This window comes from Mobula birostris, chromosome 4 (assembly GCF_030028105.1).
Source record: "Mobula birostris isolate sMobBir1 chromosome 4, sMobBir1.hap1, whole genome shotgun sequence".
Taxonomy (NCBI): Eukaryota; Metazoa; Chordata; class Chondrichthyes; order Myliobatiformes; family Myliobatidae; genus Mobula; species Mobula birostris.
In genome coordinates, this window is record NC_092373.1 from 37,647,092 (window position 1) to 37,664,788 (window position 17,697).

At 45.2% G+C, this 17,697-nt stretch overlaps 2 protein-coding genes across 4 annotated transcripts in view; one reads left to right on the forward strand and one right to left on the reverse strand.

Annotated features, from left to right (window-relative positions):
* rpl35a (ribosomal protein L35a) overlaps positions 1-17,697 on the forward strand; it is a 147,412-nt gene that overhangs the window by 111,102 nt on the left and 18,613 nt on the right. The window lies entirely within an intron of this gene.
* LOC140196270 (dynein regulatory complex protein 9-like) overlaps positions 1-17,697 on the reverse strand; it is a 62,038-nt gene that overhangs the window by 11,863 nt on the left and 32,478 nt on the right. For all 3 annotated transcript variants that reach the window (XM_072255178.1, XM_072255177.1, XM_072255179.1), the window contains one exon: positions 5,408-5,569. In XM_072255178.1, the coding sequence (XP_072111279.1) occupies positions 5,408-5,569 (162 nt within the window). The remainder of the gene's footprint in view (positions 1-5,407; positions 5,570-17,697) is intronic.

A 17,697-nucleotide genomic window follows, 5' to 3' on the forward strand; every position in this document is an offset into this window, starting at 1 on the left:
GCCTCATCTCCCTTGCTGATGCATCCGACTATGGCAGAGTCATCAGAAAACTTCTGAAGATGACAAGACTCTGTGCAGTAGTTGAAGTCCGAGCTGTAAATGCTGAAGAGAAAGGGAGACAAGACAGTCCCCTGTGGAGCCCCAGTGCTGCTGATCACTCTGTCGGACACACAATGTTGCAAGCACACGTACTGTGGTCTGCCAGTCAGGTAATCAAGAATCCATGATACCAGGAAAGCATCCACCTGCATCGCTGTCAGCTTCTCCCCCAGCAGAGCAGGGCAGATGGTGTTGAACGCACTGGAGAAGTCAAAAAACATGACCTTCACAGTGCTCGCTGGCTTGTCCAGGTGGGTGTGACACGGTTCAGCAGGTAGACGATAGCATCTTCAACTCCTAGTCGGGGCTGGTAGGTGAACTGGAGGAGATCTAAGTGTGGACTGACCATAGGCCGCAGCAGCTCCAGAACAAGTCTCTCCAGGGTCTTCATGATGTGGGAGGTCAATGCCACCGGTCTGTAGTCATTGAGGTCGCTGGGGCATGGCGTCTTCGGCACAGGGATGAGGCAGGACATCTTCCACAGTACAGGAACCCTCCGCAGCCTCAGGCTCAGGCTCAGGTTGAAGGCATGGCGAAGTACTCCACATAGCTGAGGGGCACAAGCTTTGAGCACCCTGGTACTGACACCATCCGGTCCTGTAGCCTTGCTTGGGTTGAGACATTTCAGCTGTCTCCTCACCTGTTCAGCTGTGAAGCCCGCCGTGGTGGTTTCGTGTGGGGAAGGGGTATAGTTATGAGAGCAGGGTGGGGGACTGTGAGGAAGGGTAGGAGGGGAGAATGGAATTGGTTGGGGGCTGACAACAGATGGCTCATGTAGTGGATGGGCAGGGGCCACGATGTCAAATCTGTTAAAGAACAGGTTAAGTTCATTGGCCCTGTCCACACTGCCTTCCGCTCCTCTGTTGCTAGTTTGCCAGAACCCAGTGATGGTCCTCATCCCCCTCCAGACCTCTCTCATGTTGTTCTGCTGGAGTTTCCACTCAAGCTTCCTCCTGTTCCTGTCTTTAGCCTCCCTGATCCTGGCTTTCAGCTCCCTCTGTATTGCCCTCAGCTCCTCCCTATTTCCATCTCTAAACGCCCTCTTTTTAGCGTTCAAGATAAAGATATTGCTGGGAGAAGTGGAGCAAACACACAAAATACTGGAAGAAATATGGAGGGGAATAAACAGTCAACGTTTCAGGATGAGACTCTTCATCGACGTTTAGACCATAAGACATAGGATCAGAATTATACCACTCAGCCCATTGACTCTGCTCCGCCATTCCATCATGGCTGATTTATTAGCCCTATCAACCCCAATCTTCTGCCTTCTCCACATAACCTTTGATGCCCTGACTAATCAAGAACCTATCAACCTCTGTTTTAAGTATATTTGAATTTATTTAAATCTTACATCAATCCCACAACGTGAAGGAATAAAAATCTTTGCATTATGATTCCATCGCAATGTACAGACATGTGACTTTATAAGTCTAATGGCTTGTAGGTAGAAGCTGTCTGTAGCCTGTTGGTCCTGGCTTTAATGTTGCAGTACCATTAGCTAGACGGAAGCAGCCAAAACAGTTCAGGGTTTGGGTGACCGGTGTCCCCAGTGACCTTCCAGGCCTTCTTTACGCATCTGCTGCTATAAATATCCTCAGTAGAGGGAAGTTCATATCCACAAATGTGCTGGGTTGTCCATACCACTTTCTGCAGTGCTCAGCGATCAAGGCTGGTGCAGTTTCCATACCAGCCAGTGATACAGTCAGTCAGGATGCTCCCAATGATGCCCCTGTAGAAGGTCTTGAGGATTTGGGGGCTCATGCCGAATTTCTTCAGTTGCCTGAGGTGGAAGAGATGCTGTTGTGCTTTTTTTTGCCACAAAGTATACCGAGGAACTTGAAACTACTCACCCTCTCAACTGCAGTCCCATTGATGTTGATCGGGGCGAATCTGTCTCATTCCTCCTGTAATCCACAATCAGCTCTTCTGTTTTTTGGATATTGAGGGAGAGGTTGTTATCTTGGCACCACAGTATCAGGATGTTAACCTCTCCACTGTAGGCTGTCTCGTCACCGCTAGAAATAAGACCGATCAATGTCGTGTCATCTGCTACTTTGATCAGCAGATTGGAGCTGTGTTTGGAAATACAGCTGTGGATGTAAAGGGAGCAGAGGAGGGGACTCAGGACACAGCCCTGGGGTCTCCTTCGCTGAGAGTCAGAGGGGCAGAGGTGAGGGAGCCCAATCTTACCACCTGTCAGCGATCCAATATGAAGTCCAGGATCCAGCTGCACAAGGCGGGGTGCAGGCTGAGGTCTCTGAGCTTCCTGTCAGTCTGGAGAGAATTATGGTGTTGAATGCTGAACTGTAGTCCAGAAACAGCATTCTAACGTATACATCCCTCTTCTCCAGGTGAGTGTGGGTGGTGTGTAGTGCTGTGGTAATGGCATCATCGGTAGACTGGTTCCTTCAGTGACTATGCTGCCACAGATTCAGCATCCTTAAGCTACAGAAATTCCTCCTGATCTTTGTTCTAAGTGTACATCCCTCTATTTTGAGGCTGTGCCCTCTGGTCCTAGACTCCCTCACTATCGGAAACATCCTCTCCACACTAACTCCATCTAGGCCTTTCAATATTCAGGAGGTTTCACTGAGATTCCACACTCATTTTTCTAAGCTCCAGTGAGCACAAGTCCAGATCCATCAAATGTTCATGCTTTACTCCTTCATACCCAGAATTGTTCTTGCGAACTTCCTCTAGATTCTCTCCAATGCCAACATATCTTTCCTTAGAAAGGGGGCTTAAACTGCTCACAATACTCCAAGAGACATCTGATCAATGCCTTATAAATCCTCAGCACCACATCCTTGCTCTTACTATACACTAGTCCTCTTGAAATGAATGATAACATTGCATTTTCCTTCCTTACCACCAACTCAACCTGCAAGTTACCCTTTAGGGAATCTTGCACAAGGGCTCCCAAGTCCCTTTGCACCTCAGATATTTGAATTGTATCTCCATTTAGAAAATAGTCTACACTTCTATTTCTTCTTACAACGTGAATGACCATACACATCCCTACACTATATTCCATCTGCCACTTCTTTACCCATTCTCCCAATCTGTCTAGATCCTTCTGCAGACTCCTGGCTTCCTCAGCACTACCTGTCCCTCCACCTATCTTTATATTGTCTGCAAATTTGACCACAAAGCCATTAATTCCATCATCCAGATTGTTGACACAACGTGAAAAGAAGCAGTCCCAATACTGACCCTTGAGGAATGCTAGTCACCACCATCCACCCAGAATAGGCCCCCTCTCTTCCAACTCTTTGCCTCCTACCAGTCAGCCAATCTTCTATCCATACTAGTATCATTCCTGCAATACCCTGGGCTCTTATCTTGTTAAGCAGCCTCATGTGTGGTACCTTGTCAAAGGCCTTCTGAAAATCCAAGTAAACAACCATCCACTGACTCTCCTTTGTCTATCCTGCCTGTTATTTCCTCAAAAAATTCTAACAGATCCGTGAGGCAAGAATATCCCCTTACGGAAACCATGCTGACTTTGGCCTACTTTATCATGCGCCTTCAAGTACCCAGAAATCTCATCTCAAATAACGGACTCCAACATCTTCCCAACCACTGAAGTCAGGCTAACTGGCCTGTAATTTCATTTCTTCTTAAAGAATTGAGTGGCATTTGCAATGTTCCAGTGCTCCAGAACCATTCCAGAATCTAGTGATTCTCGAAAGTTCATAACTAATGCCTCCACAATTTCTTTGGCTACCTCTCAGAACCCTGGAGGTAAGTTCATCTACTTTCAAATCGTTCAGCTTCCCAAGCACATTCTCCTTAATAATAGTAACTGCACTCACTTCTGCTCCCTGATACTCTCGAATTTCTGGCATACTGCTATTATCATCCACTGTGAAGACAGATGCAAAATGTATTAATTTCATCTGCCATTCCCCATTACTACCTCTCCAGTGTCATTTACCAGAGGTCCAATACCCACTCTTGCCTCTTTTTCATCTTTATATACTGTATCTGAAAAATCTTGCAGTATCCTCATATATTATTAGCTAGCTTACCTTCATATTTCCTCTTTTCTCTCCTTATGGTTTTTTAAGTTGTTTTCTGTTGGTTTTTTAAAGCTTCCCAATCCTCTAACTTCCCACTAATCTGCTATATTATATGCCTTTTGCTTTTAAGTTGTCTCTGACTTGCCCTCAGAAACTCTAGCCTTTGCTTTTCTGCCATCATCCCTGATAGTGTCCCTTTCCAATCAACTTTGGCCAGCTCCTAAGATGCTGCTTGATCTGCTGAGTTCCTCCAGCATTTTCTGTGTGTTATCTGCAGAATCGCTTGAACATAGAACATAAAACATAGAATAGTACAGCACAGTACAGGCCCTTCAGCCCACAATGTTGTGCTGACCCTCAAACCCTGCCTCCCATATAACCCCCCACCTTAAATTCCTCCATATACCTGTCTAGTAGTCTCTTAAACATCACGGGTGCATCTGCCTCCACCACTGACTCAGGCAGTGCATTCCACGCATCAACCACTCTCTGAGTAAAAAACCTTCCTCTAATATCCGGCTTGAACTTCCCACCCCTTACCTTAAAGCCATGTCCTCTTGTATTGAGCAGTGGTGCCCTGGGGAAGAGGCGTTGGCTATCCACTCTATCTATTCCTCTTATTATCTTGTACACCTCTATCATGTCTCCTCTCATCCTCCTTCTCTCCAAAGAGTAAAGCCCTAGCTCCCTTAATCTCTGATCATAATGCATACTTTCTAAACCAGGCAGCATCCTGGTAAATCTCCTCTGTACCCTTTCCAATGCTTCCACGTCCTTCCTATACTGAGGCGACCAGAACTGGACACTGTGCTCCAAGTGTGGCCTAACCAGAACTTGTATTTATAAATTAAAGTAGAATATGCAATTATTTTGATATATGCATGTAGCCTTTAAATATAAAAACAAGGCTGCTTTGCTAACTCAACTAGCAAATTAGGCATAGGCCTGAGCTATACCAAGCAGTGAGTCTCGTGTATCATGCTGCATTTTGAACCAGAATGGCAGCCAAGTCACCACAGTTGGCTTCAGTGTATATTGACCAAGGAGGCAAAAGGACAGATCTTGCTGCCGATTATTATCTATCTATTCACGGGGACATAAATAAGGAAGTGGAGCACAAACTATATTGGTATTAGTATCATGACCTTTGGACTAAGCAGGAAACGAGCAAGATCTATGCGAACAACAGCATGGATTGATCAAAATCTGGATTATTATTTTAATTAAACAAAAACTGCAAAGCTTCAGTACAGTTAAGTTAGAGTTCTCTTTCATTTCCTGACCTGCAGCTCTTCTTTTAATTTATTCTCCTCATTGGCACATTTCTTATGTGTCTGATGGACCTGCAGTTCTGAGTCTTTCTTCATGTACTTCCCTTCCATGGAGGTTTTCGCCTTCATTTCCTGCACTTGGTCTTTTAAGTGTGCAATCATCTCATTTTTATTCTGGTCAGAAAAATAAAAGGCAAGAATCAGCGGCTGCATTTACTTTCCACCTCTGCAATTATGTTGGTGTATGATCAATAAAATAAATAAACATGATACTGTTTTTCTGAACTAATCTTGCCCAGGATGCAGTTGGTTTAACATTCTCAGAACCAGGCTGAAGTTTTAATTTTCATCCGCTCTATCTAAAATGCAAAGAATAAAGCAACATATTCTCATTTCCACAATATTTTTGACCCATTTCTCTGTCAGAGTGGTCACTTTGTTAAGACCTAGACAGATGGTTGTAATATTATTGCATTGTCACCCATTCCCTAAATATGTTTGTTTTAGAAAATAGAATAGATTTGTAGACATTTTTAGAGATTGCATGTTTAGACATTTGTCACATATACATCTAAACATATAGAGAAATGGATCACTTGCATCAAATCAAATAAGCAGGTATTGTGCTGGGAAGCCTGCAAGTGTTGCCACACTTCTGGTGCCAATATAGCAAGCCCACAACTCACTAACTCTAACCATACATCCTTGGAATGTGGGAGGAAACGCACACAAAACCCACACAGTCACAGAGAGAACATACAAACTCCTTACAGACAGTACTGGGAATTGAACCCCAATCTTACAGCTGGCAATATTGAATTTCCCTTAATACATCATCTTGTTATGAAGACATTGCAACTTATTTTGGTATTGATCTTTTATACTAATTATGGTAGATTTTTTTAAAAACTAGCTTTTACAAGCAGCTGGAGCTGTTCAAAGACTATAATACCCTCTGTGTAAATTTAAATTAACAACCTTTATCTACCTTTGACTAATGAAAATAGCATAGCTATTTTTTCTTTAACTTTACAGGTTTCTCCTGATCTATGATTAAATAAGAAGAAAATCACTGGAATAATTCAATCAATCCACTAATGACAAAATAGCTTCAATATTTTCTTAATACTTAAAAATATAATTTATATTTTCAATTTGGAAAAACTTTTGGAAATAATATTGATTCATTAACAAAGGCTGATGAATTACAGACAACTTATTCAAAACCAGACCCTCTGCAGATAGCCTTTTCACCATAAATTTCCATTGCTTTTTCCCCTACTGGTTTACCTAGCTTCCCTTTTATTTCCCACAATGCTATTTCCTTCAACTACTGCTTGTAGCAGCAGGTTCTACATTCTAATCACTTCCCTACTGCATTTATTACTAGCTATCCTTTTTTATGAAGTAGAGTTTTGGCCTTTCCCACACCGCATCACCCCAAGAATTGAAAAGATTGACATCAACCTGCAGAACCTTTCAGAATCTTAAACTTTTTTTTCCTCTCCTGACCTTTTTTTCCAAAAGAAAGATCCCTGTCCTGTTCAATTATCCCTGATGGATATAAACTAAATTTTGATATGACCCTTGTACTTGTGTCTCTATACCTTTTATATAATAAGGACTTGAGAACAGTGTAAATTGCCAAGTATGATCAAAGCAAAGTTTTACAGGGCATATCGAACATAGCACAGTACGGCATAGTACCCTTTGGCCCTTGATGTTGCGCTCGATTGTCTTAACTTACTCGAAGATCAATTTGACATTTCCCTTCCACATAGCTCTACATTTTTCTTTCATCCATGTGCCTATTTAAGAGTTTCTTAAATGTCCCTAATGTATCTGCCTCTACCCTATCACCACCACATTCTACAGACCCACCACTCTCTCTGTAAAAATTCTATCTCTGACAACCCCTATACTTTCCTCCAATCACCAGAACACCCTCGTGTATTAGCTATTTATTCCCTGGGAAAAATGCATTGATTATCCATTCTATCTGTGCCTCTTATCATCTTATACACCTCTATCAAGTTATCTCTCATCCTCCTTTGCTTCAACGAGACAAGCCCTAGCTTACTCAACCTTTCCTCATAAGATATTTCAACTAAACCAGGCAGAATCTTGGTAAATCTCCTCTGCACCCTCTAAAGTTTCAACACTGTTCCTATAATGAGGTGACCAGAATATTCCAAGTGTGGTCTAATGAAGGTTTTATAGAGCTGCAACATTACCAGGCGGCATTTGAACTCAATCATTTGACTAATGAACGCCACCAACACACCATATGCTTTCTTAACCACCCTATCAACTTGTGCAGCAACTTTGGGGACCTATGGATGTGGACCTCAAGATCTCCCTGTTCTTTCATACCGTTAAGAATCCTAGCATTGACTCTGTAGTCCACTTTCAAACTCTACCTTCAAAAGCGATTCACTTCTCTCTGTTGAACTCCATCTGCCTCTTCTCAACCCCACTCTGTATCCTGTCAATTTCCCATTATAACCTATGACAATCTTTTACACTATTCACAACACCACCAACTTTTGCGTCATTTACAAAACTTACTAACCCAGTGGTTCCCAAACTTTTATAGGTTACCTTGGCTCCAACACCACATCCCAGCACCCTCGTTTCCCTTTCTGGACATTACATAAAAACGATAAAGAATCTTGATTTATAATGCCCAATGAAAGAAATTAGAGGCAAATTCAAAGCAGTGACAAATAATTTCAAAACTTATTCAAATTTATTTAAAGAAATGAAATTATTTCTTAATTTAATTATAGTAAAACAATTTTCATCAACAATTTTAGAGTGTACATTATTAGTCCAACAATTCACTGCTTCATTGCTTTTTCATCTATCAAGGAGATGGATGGGCTTGGAGCAGTGACATCAGCTTCTCAATATCAAGCTGAATGTCACTCAGGAGTCTCAGATCCCCACATTCAGTATTTGCAGTTTGTTTTGTTGCTTTGAAAGAAGTTGGGCACCTGCAGTAAAACTCTGCTCCACTGGATATGATGTTGGAAAGGCAATAAAGAACATGTTGACTTTTTTCAACATTGCAGGACAGCATTCAGAGATTTCTTTCTGCAACTTAAAGTCTTGATATGATTTTTTGAACCTTGGCTTCAGCTCAAAGGCATTTTGTAACGAGATCAGTTCTTCCTCCATCCTTCCTGTTAATTCCTCTTTACAAGTGGTCAGGGATGGATTTATTACACAATCTGGAATTTAGATCAAGAGAAGATCCTGAAGTCTCTCTTGCATGTCTTTACGAAGCTCACCTAAGTGAGCACATCTTTCTTGAAGATCATCATCTGGTATTCTTCTTTTCTCTTCTAACTCAGAGAGGCTCAGAAATTGAAAAAGATTATGATGGTAAACGTTGCATTTAAATAGGGTTAACCTGGACGGAAATGTGAAGATGACTGATCTGACTTTTATAAAATTCACATCATCTCATTGCAATTGAAGATGATTTCAATAAATTTGCGAATAATTCTGAGAAATAAGCAATATCCTGTCTAATCTTCTTGAGTTGATTACTGAATGAAGCATTTGAGTCTTCAAAGGATTTTATCACAGTTTCAAAAAGTGTGTAAGACTCGTTGCATCTAGTGGCATGATCCCAGGGGTGAAGCCCCCCTCCCCGACCAAACTTTAGCATTCGTGTTTGGGTGGATGCTGCATGGTGTGTCCCCTGTGTAACATCAGTACCCTGAAATAACATTCAGTTCACAATGTGCGGTTAAACGATTAAGATTTTATATTTAAGTATGGGGTTAGTAGAGAAACAAAAGAAAAGGAAAAACAACAGGTGCCAATAATCTCACAAACATGTCCAGTGCACAAACGTTGGAGCTCACGGACTCCCTTTCACTGATCCTCCTTCGCTAGTCGGCCCCTGGGCTCTCACCCTGAGCCCAGGTCCAGTGGGTCCGGCAACCGTCTCCTTAAGCCAAGTCTTCTCTCTTCATCCTCCTCACGCCTTCTCCTCCAAGCCCGCGCAAACTAACAGCTTTCACACAAACAGAAAGAATAACATCTATCCCAATTGGTTAGCAAATGAATACAAGTCCCGTTCTCACTAATCATAACCCAAACATGCTGCTATAGAGAACCACTGTCTCAGCAGTTAACAGTACAGAGAACCCATTTTATTCACCTTAGCAGTAACATAAAAGAAGAAACCCTTCCAAATTTAGTCATGTCCTCATGACTTCTAAATAACTCGCCAACCCTTCCTGCAGACACAAAAGCCCAATCCAGGTACAAACAGTGACATTGCTCCCCAAACAGTAGATCTTACACCCTGTTCCCCAGGCGCTACATAGGCCAACCTATCTGGGAGTTTCCTAATCTTCCGAGACCTCCGTACCCCCTCACCTAAAGCCTTCAGGCTCGGACACTACTGGGGATACCTTGGGTCTGCTTGCCAAATTCTCTCTCAATCTCTCACTCATGCCCCCACTGCAACTCGGATCCTCCTGTCTGGTGTCCAGGCACCCCTGTCTCTCCTTCAGGGTCCTGCAGTAACGCAGGCTGCCCACAGCTAGCACCCCCCTTCACCTGACTCAGTGGGAGAAGGGCCAGGAGTCTCTTCATCCAACAAGGGGAAGTTAGCGAAAGGCAGCATGTACCACACCTCCATCTCATCAACTGTCGAATCTGTATTCTTCCCCTTTTCCTCAATTTGTAGCTGCTGGTTAGTTCTCTCCACACTGGAGCACTTGGCCTGGACTGCTTCTGCAGCCTCTTCAGCCTCCTGTAATCGAGACGACAGCTTCTTCTTGGACTCCTCCAACTCTCGCCACAGTCTCAGCAGTTCTGACTCACGCTTCCTGAACATCTCGACCTGGGACGCAGTTACTCCACCGGCTTCTTCCACCCCGACCTGAAAAGCAGCAGTCAAAAATTGTTCAGCCTCCAGTTTAGTGTTCACCAAACTTATCTCCAGCTTGTTCTTCCTAATGACTTCTTCCAGGTCAACTTTCAGGTTTTCCACTTCATTTAAACTGTGGATGGTCATCTTCAGGTTCCCTTCAAGCTCCCGCTTCCCTCTTCTGAGGTCTGTCTGCAATTGCTTCACCTCCTCGGAAGTGTAGTCAAGCTCCCCTCTCTGGGCTCTTGATTTTCTGTTGGTCTTAGTCAGACAACTTTCTTTGTCTCCCCCAACATGCAAGTCTTCCAACTGGTTCTGGATCACTTTCTCCAGTCTCTGCTGGGAATTCTGTCTCTCTGTCTTCACTTCAAACTTGATCCTGTAGAGACAGTCACTCACGAGCTGCGACTTTCGCCGGACCTGGAAAGTGTCCAGAGAAAGCTTTAACTCTTTCTCAGCCGCTCCCGCAACAGCCTGGCTTCATATTCTTCCGAGGCAGATCCAAATACTAGGAGATCATCCAAATACACCAAAACAAACAATTCCACATTCCCCACCATCTTCCTCATGCCCTGCTGGAAAGTTGCAAGGGCTCCGGATATGCCCTGGGGCATCTTTTCGGACTGGAAGAATCCCAGGGGACTTATAACAGCCATCTTCTCCTTATCGGCCTCACTCATCGGGAGCTGGCAACATCCACTCCTCAGATCCAGTGCATTAAACTACTTCACACCACTCAGACAAAGACCAGCGCGTCTTTGACCCTCGGGACCGCATACTGGTCAGGTACAGTGCGCCTCTTCAGGGTCCTATAAACCCACACACGCTGCCTGCATCCTCCACGTCTACAGGGGCCAGTCACCGCAACCTCTCTCTCACCGAGGTGTCTGCAGCGGTCAACTACCCACCCCCCCCGCCCCATGGTATGTCGGAGCATCCACTAAGAGGGTCTCACCCTCCGACACTTCCCCCAGGCCGTACCACCATCGGCTCTCGTTTAAATTCGGTACCGGCCCAATGCTGCTACACACGTCCTCACAAGCAGCTCGAAACACTGGGTGCACAGACAATGCCCCCAGACAGCTCTCACCCGCCTCCTCCTGGCAGGCCCCCATGCGCCTCCTCATCAGCGGGGTGTTGGTCCCCTCCAGAATCGAAACGCTGCCCATCTCAACAGTGTCCGGACACATCAGCATTAACGATTCACGAACCTCAGACACCCCTACCTTGGCCACCGAGAACTCCAGTTTCACTGACCAATAATCCTCTTCTGGATAATCCCCAGCATTGATATTCTGAATTTCCAGTATCCAGAATGGTGTCAAGGATAAATGCTTCAAATATTGGTTGTAAAACGAACTGTACAACAACTTGACCTGCGCCCCGGTGTCAAGGATGGCCTTCCCTCCATCCATAAAGACACACTGAAGCGTGGTCCCACTAAGCCCTCAAAAATAGGGTCTTTTTCTTCCTGGAGTTCCTTGGTACATTGCTGGGAATGTGTTCCCCTAGAGACCCCAAGCTGTTCCTCCACTGGGCCTCCATTAAGTTTCCCAACATCTCTCTGATCAGCTGAACAACTGAAGGAGGGGCTGATCCCCTTAACTGATTCCCCCTGGCACCACAAGCAATTTATCTGCTCCCCCAGCCAGAGAAGATACCCTGAAAACTTTCCCCCAATCTCCTGACACAGGTATGGAAAGCCCCCCAGGTGCTGCATTCTACCTCCAGTCAAACCAAACGCATTTTCCCCTGCTTTCAGATAACTGAGAGCTGTCACTACGGGGTAATTGACTCTGACAGTTCTAACAGCATCACCAGCCTGCCTACTCAGACTCTCAACCAATCCCTGCCACTCTCCCTCAACTGAGCACTGCCACTCATCTAACAACTGAGAGATCCGTTCTGCCCACGTCTTGTATTCCTCCACCCCCTCCCTCTGGACAGTAGGGACAGCCCATGGCCCTGCCTCACCCGGGGCACCAATAGACACTGGCAATCCCACCTCCGTGACGACAGCGCTAGCCCGCACTGAAGCAACGTCTGAGCCCGCCATTTTATCAACCTTTTGCACTACGATTTCAAAGTCGCCATCAGCTTTAACCAGACTGAAAAATCGAATTAACAATTCATCCAAGGTATGAATATCCACCCCACTCAGCCCGTTACTAACCCCAGTCCCACAGAGGCACACCTGTCTAACTGCAATCCCACAGAGACACACCAGCACTGATTTAAACAGGGCAAACACGCAGCATCCAACAAAAATCCATATCCCGGACGAGCAAACCACATTGTAAGACTCATTGCATCTAGTGGCATGATCTTGAGGGTGGCTCCCCCTCCCCAACCAAACTTTAGCTTTCTTGTTTGGGTGGATGCTGTGCGTTCTGTTCCCCGTGTAGCATCAGTATCCCGAAATTACATTCAGTCCATGATGTGCAGTTAAACGATTAAGATTTTATATTTAGGTACGGGGTTAGTAGAGAAACAAAAGAAAAGGAAAACAAATAAAAGGTGCCAATAATCTCATAAACATGTCCAGTGCACAAACGTTGGAGCTCATGGATTCCCTTTCGTTGATCCTCCTTCACTAGTCGGCCCCTGGGCTCCTGCCCCAAGCCCAGGCCCAGCGGGTCTGGCAACCGTCTCCTCAAGAAGCAAAGATTCATTACCTGGCAGGGTAATGCCTCATTCAACTGCAGAGCAAATTCTGCTGTCCTAGGTATGTTGCACAATGTGTCTTCCTATTTCCAGACATTTCATCTATTCATCTTTGAACAGAGTTTTTGCCGAGCAGAATCGCTTTCATTATTTGGTTTGGTGACTTATGCAAAAACATGCGCAGAACCTCCCTTACTGATAGCAGAATCAGTTCTTCTCCAATTGTATGGAGGTTTCCAGATTTGACAGTGGGCAATAAAATGCTGAATGAATCACCCAAACCATCACTGTTTGTTGGGAAGTGCTGGGAAACAGGTTTTGAAGTGTTCTCTGTTTCTGTAAGTTTTCACAAAGTGACTGAAAATAAGCCAAATTCTTGTCTGCGTTATCAGAATGTACTCTCTTCAAACGTTCAAGGAGCCTGGACAGCTTCACTGCCTCACTTGAAAAAAGATTTTCACACAACAGACATATTGGCTGCTGTTAGTTGTTTGGTGCTAGTATAAATCCATTTTTGACATACTCCACACTATACTATCCACTTCTTTTTCACATGGTCTGCTTCTGCCATTTGCGTTATGGATTAATGGCCATGGTCATTCACCTATTGTTTAAGTCCAACCCCAAGCACTGTGATCAATAAAGGGGAGAGTTATGATGTCATAATAGCTCAGGTAAAACCTGACTCTCTACCCAAAGGTACATAAAGTGGGGCAGCGATATCTCAGTTGGGCCATGGACTAGAGAAATGCAGTCAAGATCATTTGAAAGAGCAGATCTGAACATTACCCCATTGAATGCCATACCCTAATTCACAGGAATTGTGTCACTGCATGATTAGAGCATGGGAATCGTAGTAGCTAACATTTTATTACAGTAGTGAATGGCAATAACGTGCAGAGATAACAAGATTTCTTCAGTCCAGATTTCTCATGGTATGCCAAATACAGAACTGTCATATTGCTTTCCAACATCCATAACGTGCTTTGAGCAAAGTCTAAAAGAATGGTGGGCTAGCAAGAGATGAGGTGATTACATGATCATTGTAATCAGTTATTAGGTACTGAGGATCAAATGCTTATAGTAAGCAATTCATTTGTTAAATTAAGCCTGAAACCGCTCAGCTGCCCCCCTTGCACCACCAGTCCCTTTATCCTTATCGCCTCCTTACAAACTCCCACTACCCCAAATTACCCACTATGGAAACCACTGTACTAACCAAACCATCCTTCCACTTCCTCAAACAACAGGAATTCTGCAGATGCTGGAAATTCAAGCAACACACATCAAAGTTGCTGGTGAACGCAGCAGGCCAGGCAGCATCTCTAGGAAGAGGTACAGTCGACGTTTCAGGCCGAGACCCTTCGTCAGGACTAACTGAAGGAAGAGTGAGTGAGGGATTTGAAAGTGGGAGGGGGAGGGGGAGATCCAAAATGATAGGAGAAGACAGGAGGAGGAGGGATAGAGCCAAGAGCTGGACAGGTGATTGGCAAAGGGGATACGAGAGGGTCATGGGACAGGAGGTCCGAGGAGAAAGACAGGGGGGGGGGCACCCAGAGGATGGGCAAGGGGTATAGTCAGAGGGACAGAGGGAGAAAAAGGAGAGTGAGAGAAAGAATGTGTGTATAAAAATAAATAACAGATGGGGTACGAGGGGGAGGTGGGGTATTAGCAGAAGTTAGAGAAGTTGATGTTCATGCCATCAGGTTGGAGCCTACCCAGATGAAATATAAGGTGTTGTTCCTCCAACCTGAGTGTGGCTTCATCTTTACAGTAGAAGAGGCCGTGGATAGACATGTCAGAATGGGAATGGGATGTGGAATTAAAATGTGTGGCCACTGGGAGATCCTGCTTTCTCTGGCGGACAGAGCGTAGGTGTTCAGTAAAGTGGTCTCCCAGTCTGTGTCGGGTCTCGCCAATATATAGAAGACCACATCGGGAGCACCGGATGCAGTATATTACCCCAGCCGACTCACAGGTGAAGTTCCGCTTACAAGGATAAGTCTCTGACTAGTTTCTCCGAACTCGTTTCTGCATACCTCGACACGGTTTTATCCCCCCTTGTTCAATCCTTTCCTACCTATGTTCGGGACACTTCTCACACTCTTAAACTTTTCGATGATTTTAAGTTCCCTGGCCCCCACCGCTTTATTTTCACCATGGATGTCCAGTCCCTATATACTTCCATCCCCCATCAGGAAGGTCTCAAAGCTCTCCACTTCTTTTTGGATTCCAGACCTAATCAGTTCCCCTCTACCACCACTCTGCTCTGCCTAGCGGAATTAGTCCTTACTCTTAATAATTTCTCCTTTGGCTCCTCCCACTTTCTCCAAACTAAAGGTGTAGCTATGGGCACCCGTATGGGTCCTAGCTATGCCTGCCTTTTTGTTGGCTTTGTGGAACAATCTATGTTCCATGCCTATTCTGGTATCTGTCCCCCATTTTTCCTTCGCTACATCGACAACTGCATTGGCGCTGCTTCCTGCACGCATGCAGAACTCGTTGACTTTATTAACTTTGCTTCCAACTTTCACCCTGCCCTCAAGTTTACCTGGTCCATTTCCGACACCTCCCTCCCCTTTCTAGATCTTTCTGTCTCTGTCTCTGGAGACAGCTTATCCACTGATGTCTACTATAAGCCTACTGACTCTCACAGCTATCTGGACTATTCCTCTTCTCACCCTGTCTCTTGCAAAAATGCCATCCTCTTCTCACAATTCCTCCGTCTTCGCCGCATCTGCTCTCAGGATGAGGCTTTTCATTCCAGGACGAGGGAGATGTCCTCCTTTTTTAAAGAAAGGGGCTTCCCTTCCTCCACTATCAACTCTGCACTCAAACGCATCTCCCCCATTTCACGTACATCTGCTCTCACTCCATCCTCCCGCTACCCCACTAGGAATAGGGTTCCCCTGGTCCTCACCTACCCCCTCCACCAGCCTCCGGGTCCAACATATTATTCTCCGTAACTTCCACTACCTCCAACGGGATCCCACCACTAAGCACATCTTTCCCTCCCCTCCTCTCTCTGCTTTCCGCAGGGATCGCTCCCTACGCGACTTCCTTGTCCATTTGTCCCCCCCATCCCTCCCCACTGATCTCCCTCCTGGCACTTATCCTTGTAAGCGGAACAAGTGCTACACATGCCCTTACACTTCCTCCCTTACCACCATTCAGGGCCCCAAACAGTCCTTCCAGGTGAGGCGACACTTCACCTGTGAGTCGACTGGGGTGATATACTGCGTCCGGTGCTCCCAATGTTGTCTTCTATATATTGGCGAGACCCGACACAGACTGGGAGACCGATTTGCTGAACACCTACGCTCTGTCCGGCAGAGAAAGCAGGATCTCCCAGTGGCCACGCATTTTAATTCCACATCCCATTCCCATTCTGACATGTCTATCCACAGCCTCCTCTACTGTAAAGATGAAGCCACACTCAGGTTGGAGGAACAACACCTTATATTCCGTCTGGGTAGCCTCCAACCTGATGGCATGAACATCGACTTCTCTAACTTCCGCTAATACCCCACCTCCCCCTCATACCCCATCTGTTATTTATTTTTATACACACATTCTTTCTCTCACTCTCCTTTTTCTCCCTCTGTCCCTTTGACTATACCCCTTGCCCATCCTCTGGGTCCCCCCCCCCTTGTCTTTCTCCCCGGACCTCCTGTCCCATGATCCTCTCGCATCCCCTTTGCCAATCACCTGTCCAGCTTTTGGCTCCATCCCTCCCCCTCCTGTCTTCTCCTATCATTTTGGATCTCCCCCTCCCCCTCCCACTTTCAAATCTCTTACTAACTCTTCCTTCAGTTAGTTCTGACGAAGGGTCTCGGCCTGAAACATCGACTGTACCTCCTCCTAGAGATGCTGCCTGGCCTGCTGCGTTCACCAGCAACTTTGATGTGTGTTGCTTCCACTTCCTCAACCAAGTCATTTATAAAAAATCACAAACAGCAAGGCTCCCAGAACAGATCCCTGTGGAATATCAGTGGTTACCAAACCCTAGGCAGAACGTGCTCCATCTGCCTTCTGTGAGCAAGCCAATTCTGAATCTGTGTTGCCAAGGTTCCCTGGATCCCATGCCTCCTGACTTTATGAATGGGCCTACCATGAAGAACCTTGTCAACAGCTTACACCATATCCACTTCTCTACCTTCATCAATTTGTTTTGTCACTTCCTCAAAGAATTCCATCATGCCCCTCTCAAAACCATACTATCTCTCATCAGACTATGCTTCTCCAAATGCTTGTATATCCTTTCTAAGAATCCTCTCCAATAGTTTGCCCACCACTCATGTAAGACTCACTGATCTATAATTCCCAAGATTATCCTTATTACCTTCCTTGAACAAAGGAATAACATGTTCCATCCTCCAATCTTTTGGTACTACCCTTGTGGCCAGTGGGGACATAAAGATTATTGCCAAAGATGTAGTAATGTCTTCCCTCATTTACCTTAGTAACTGGGGTATATCCCATACAGTCCTGGGGACTTGTCTATCCTCTGTCTTAATGTTGCTCCTGCATATTAGTCTGATCTATGCTGTCCTCACATTTGCCAAGGCCCCTCTCACTGGTGAATACTGAACCAAAGTATTCATTAAAGACCTCCCCTACGTCCTCTGACTCCTGGCCCATGTTTCCTCTTTTATCCTTGATGGGTCCTACCTCACTTTAGTCATCCAACTGTTCTTCCTGTACATGTAGAATGCCTTGGGGTTTTCCTTAATCCTACTCGCCAAGA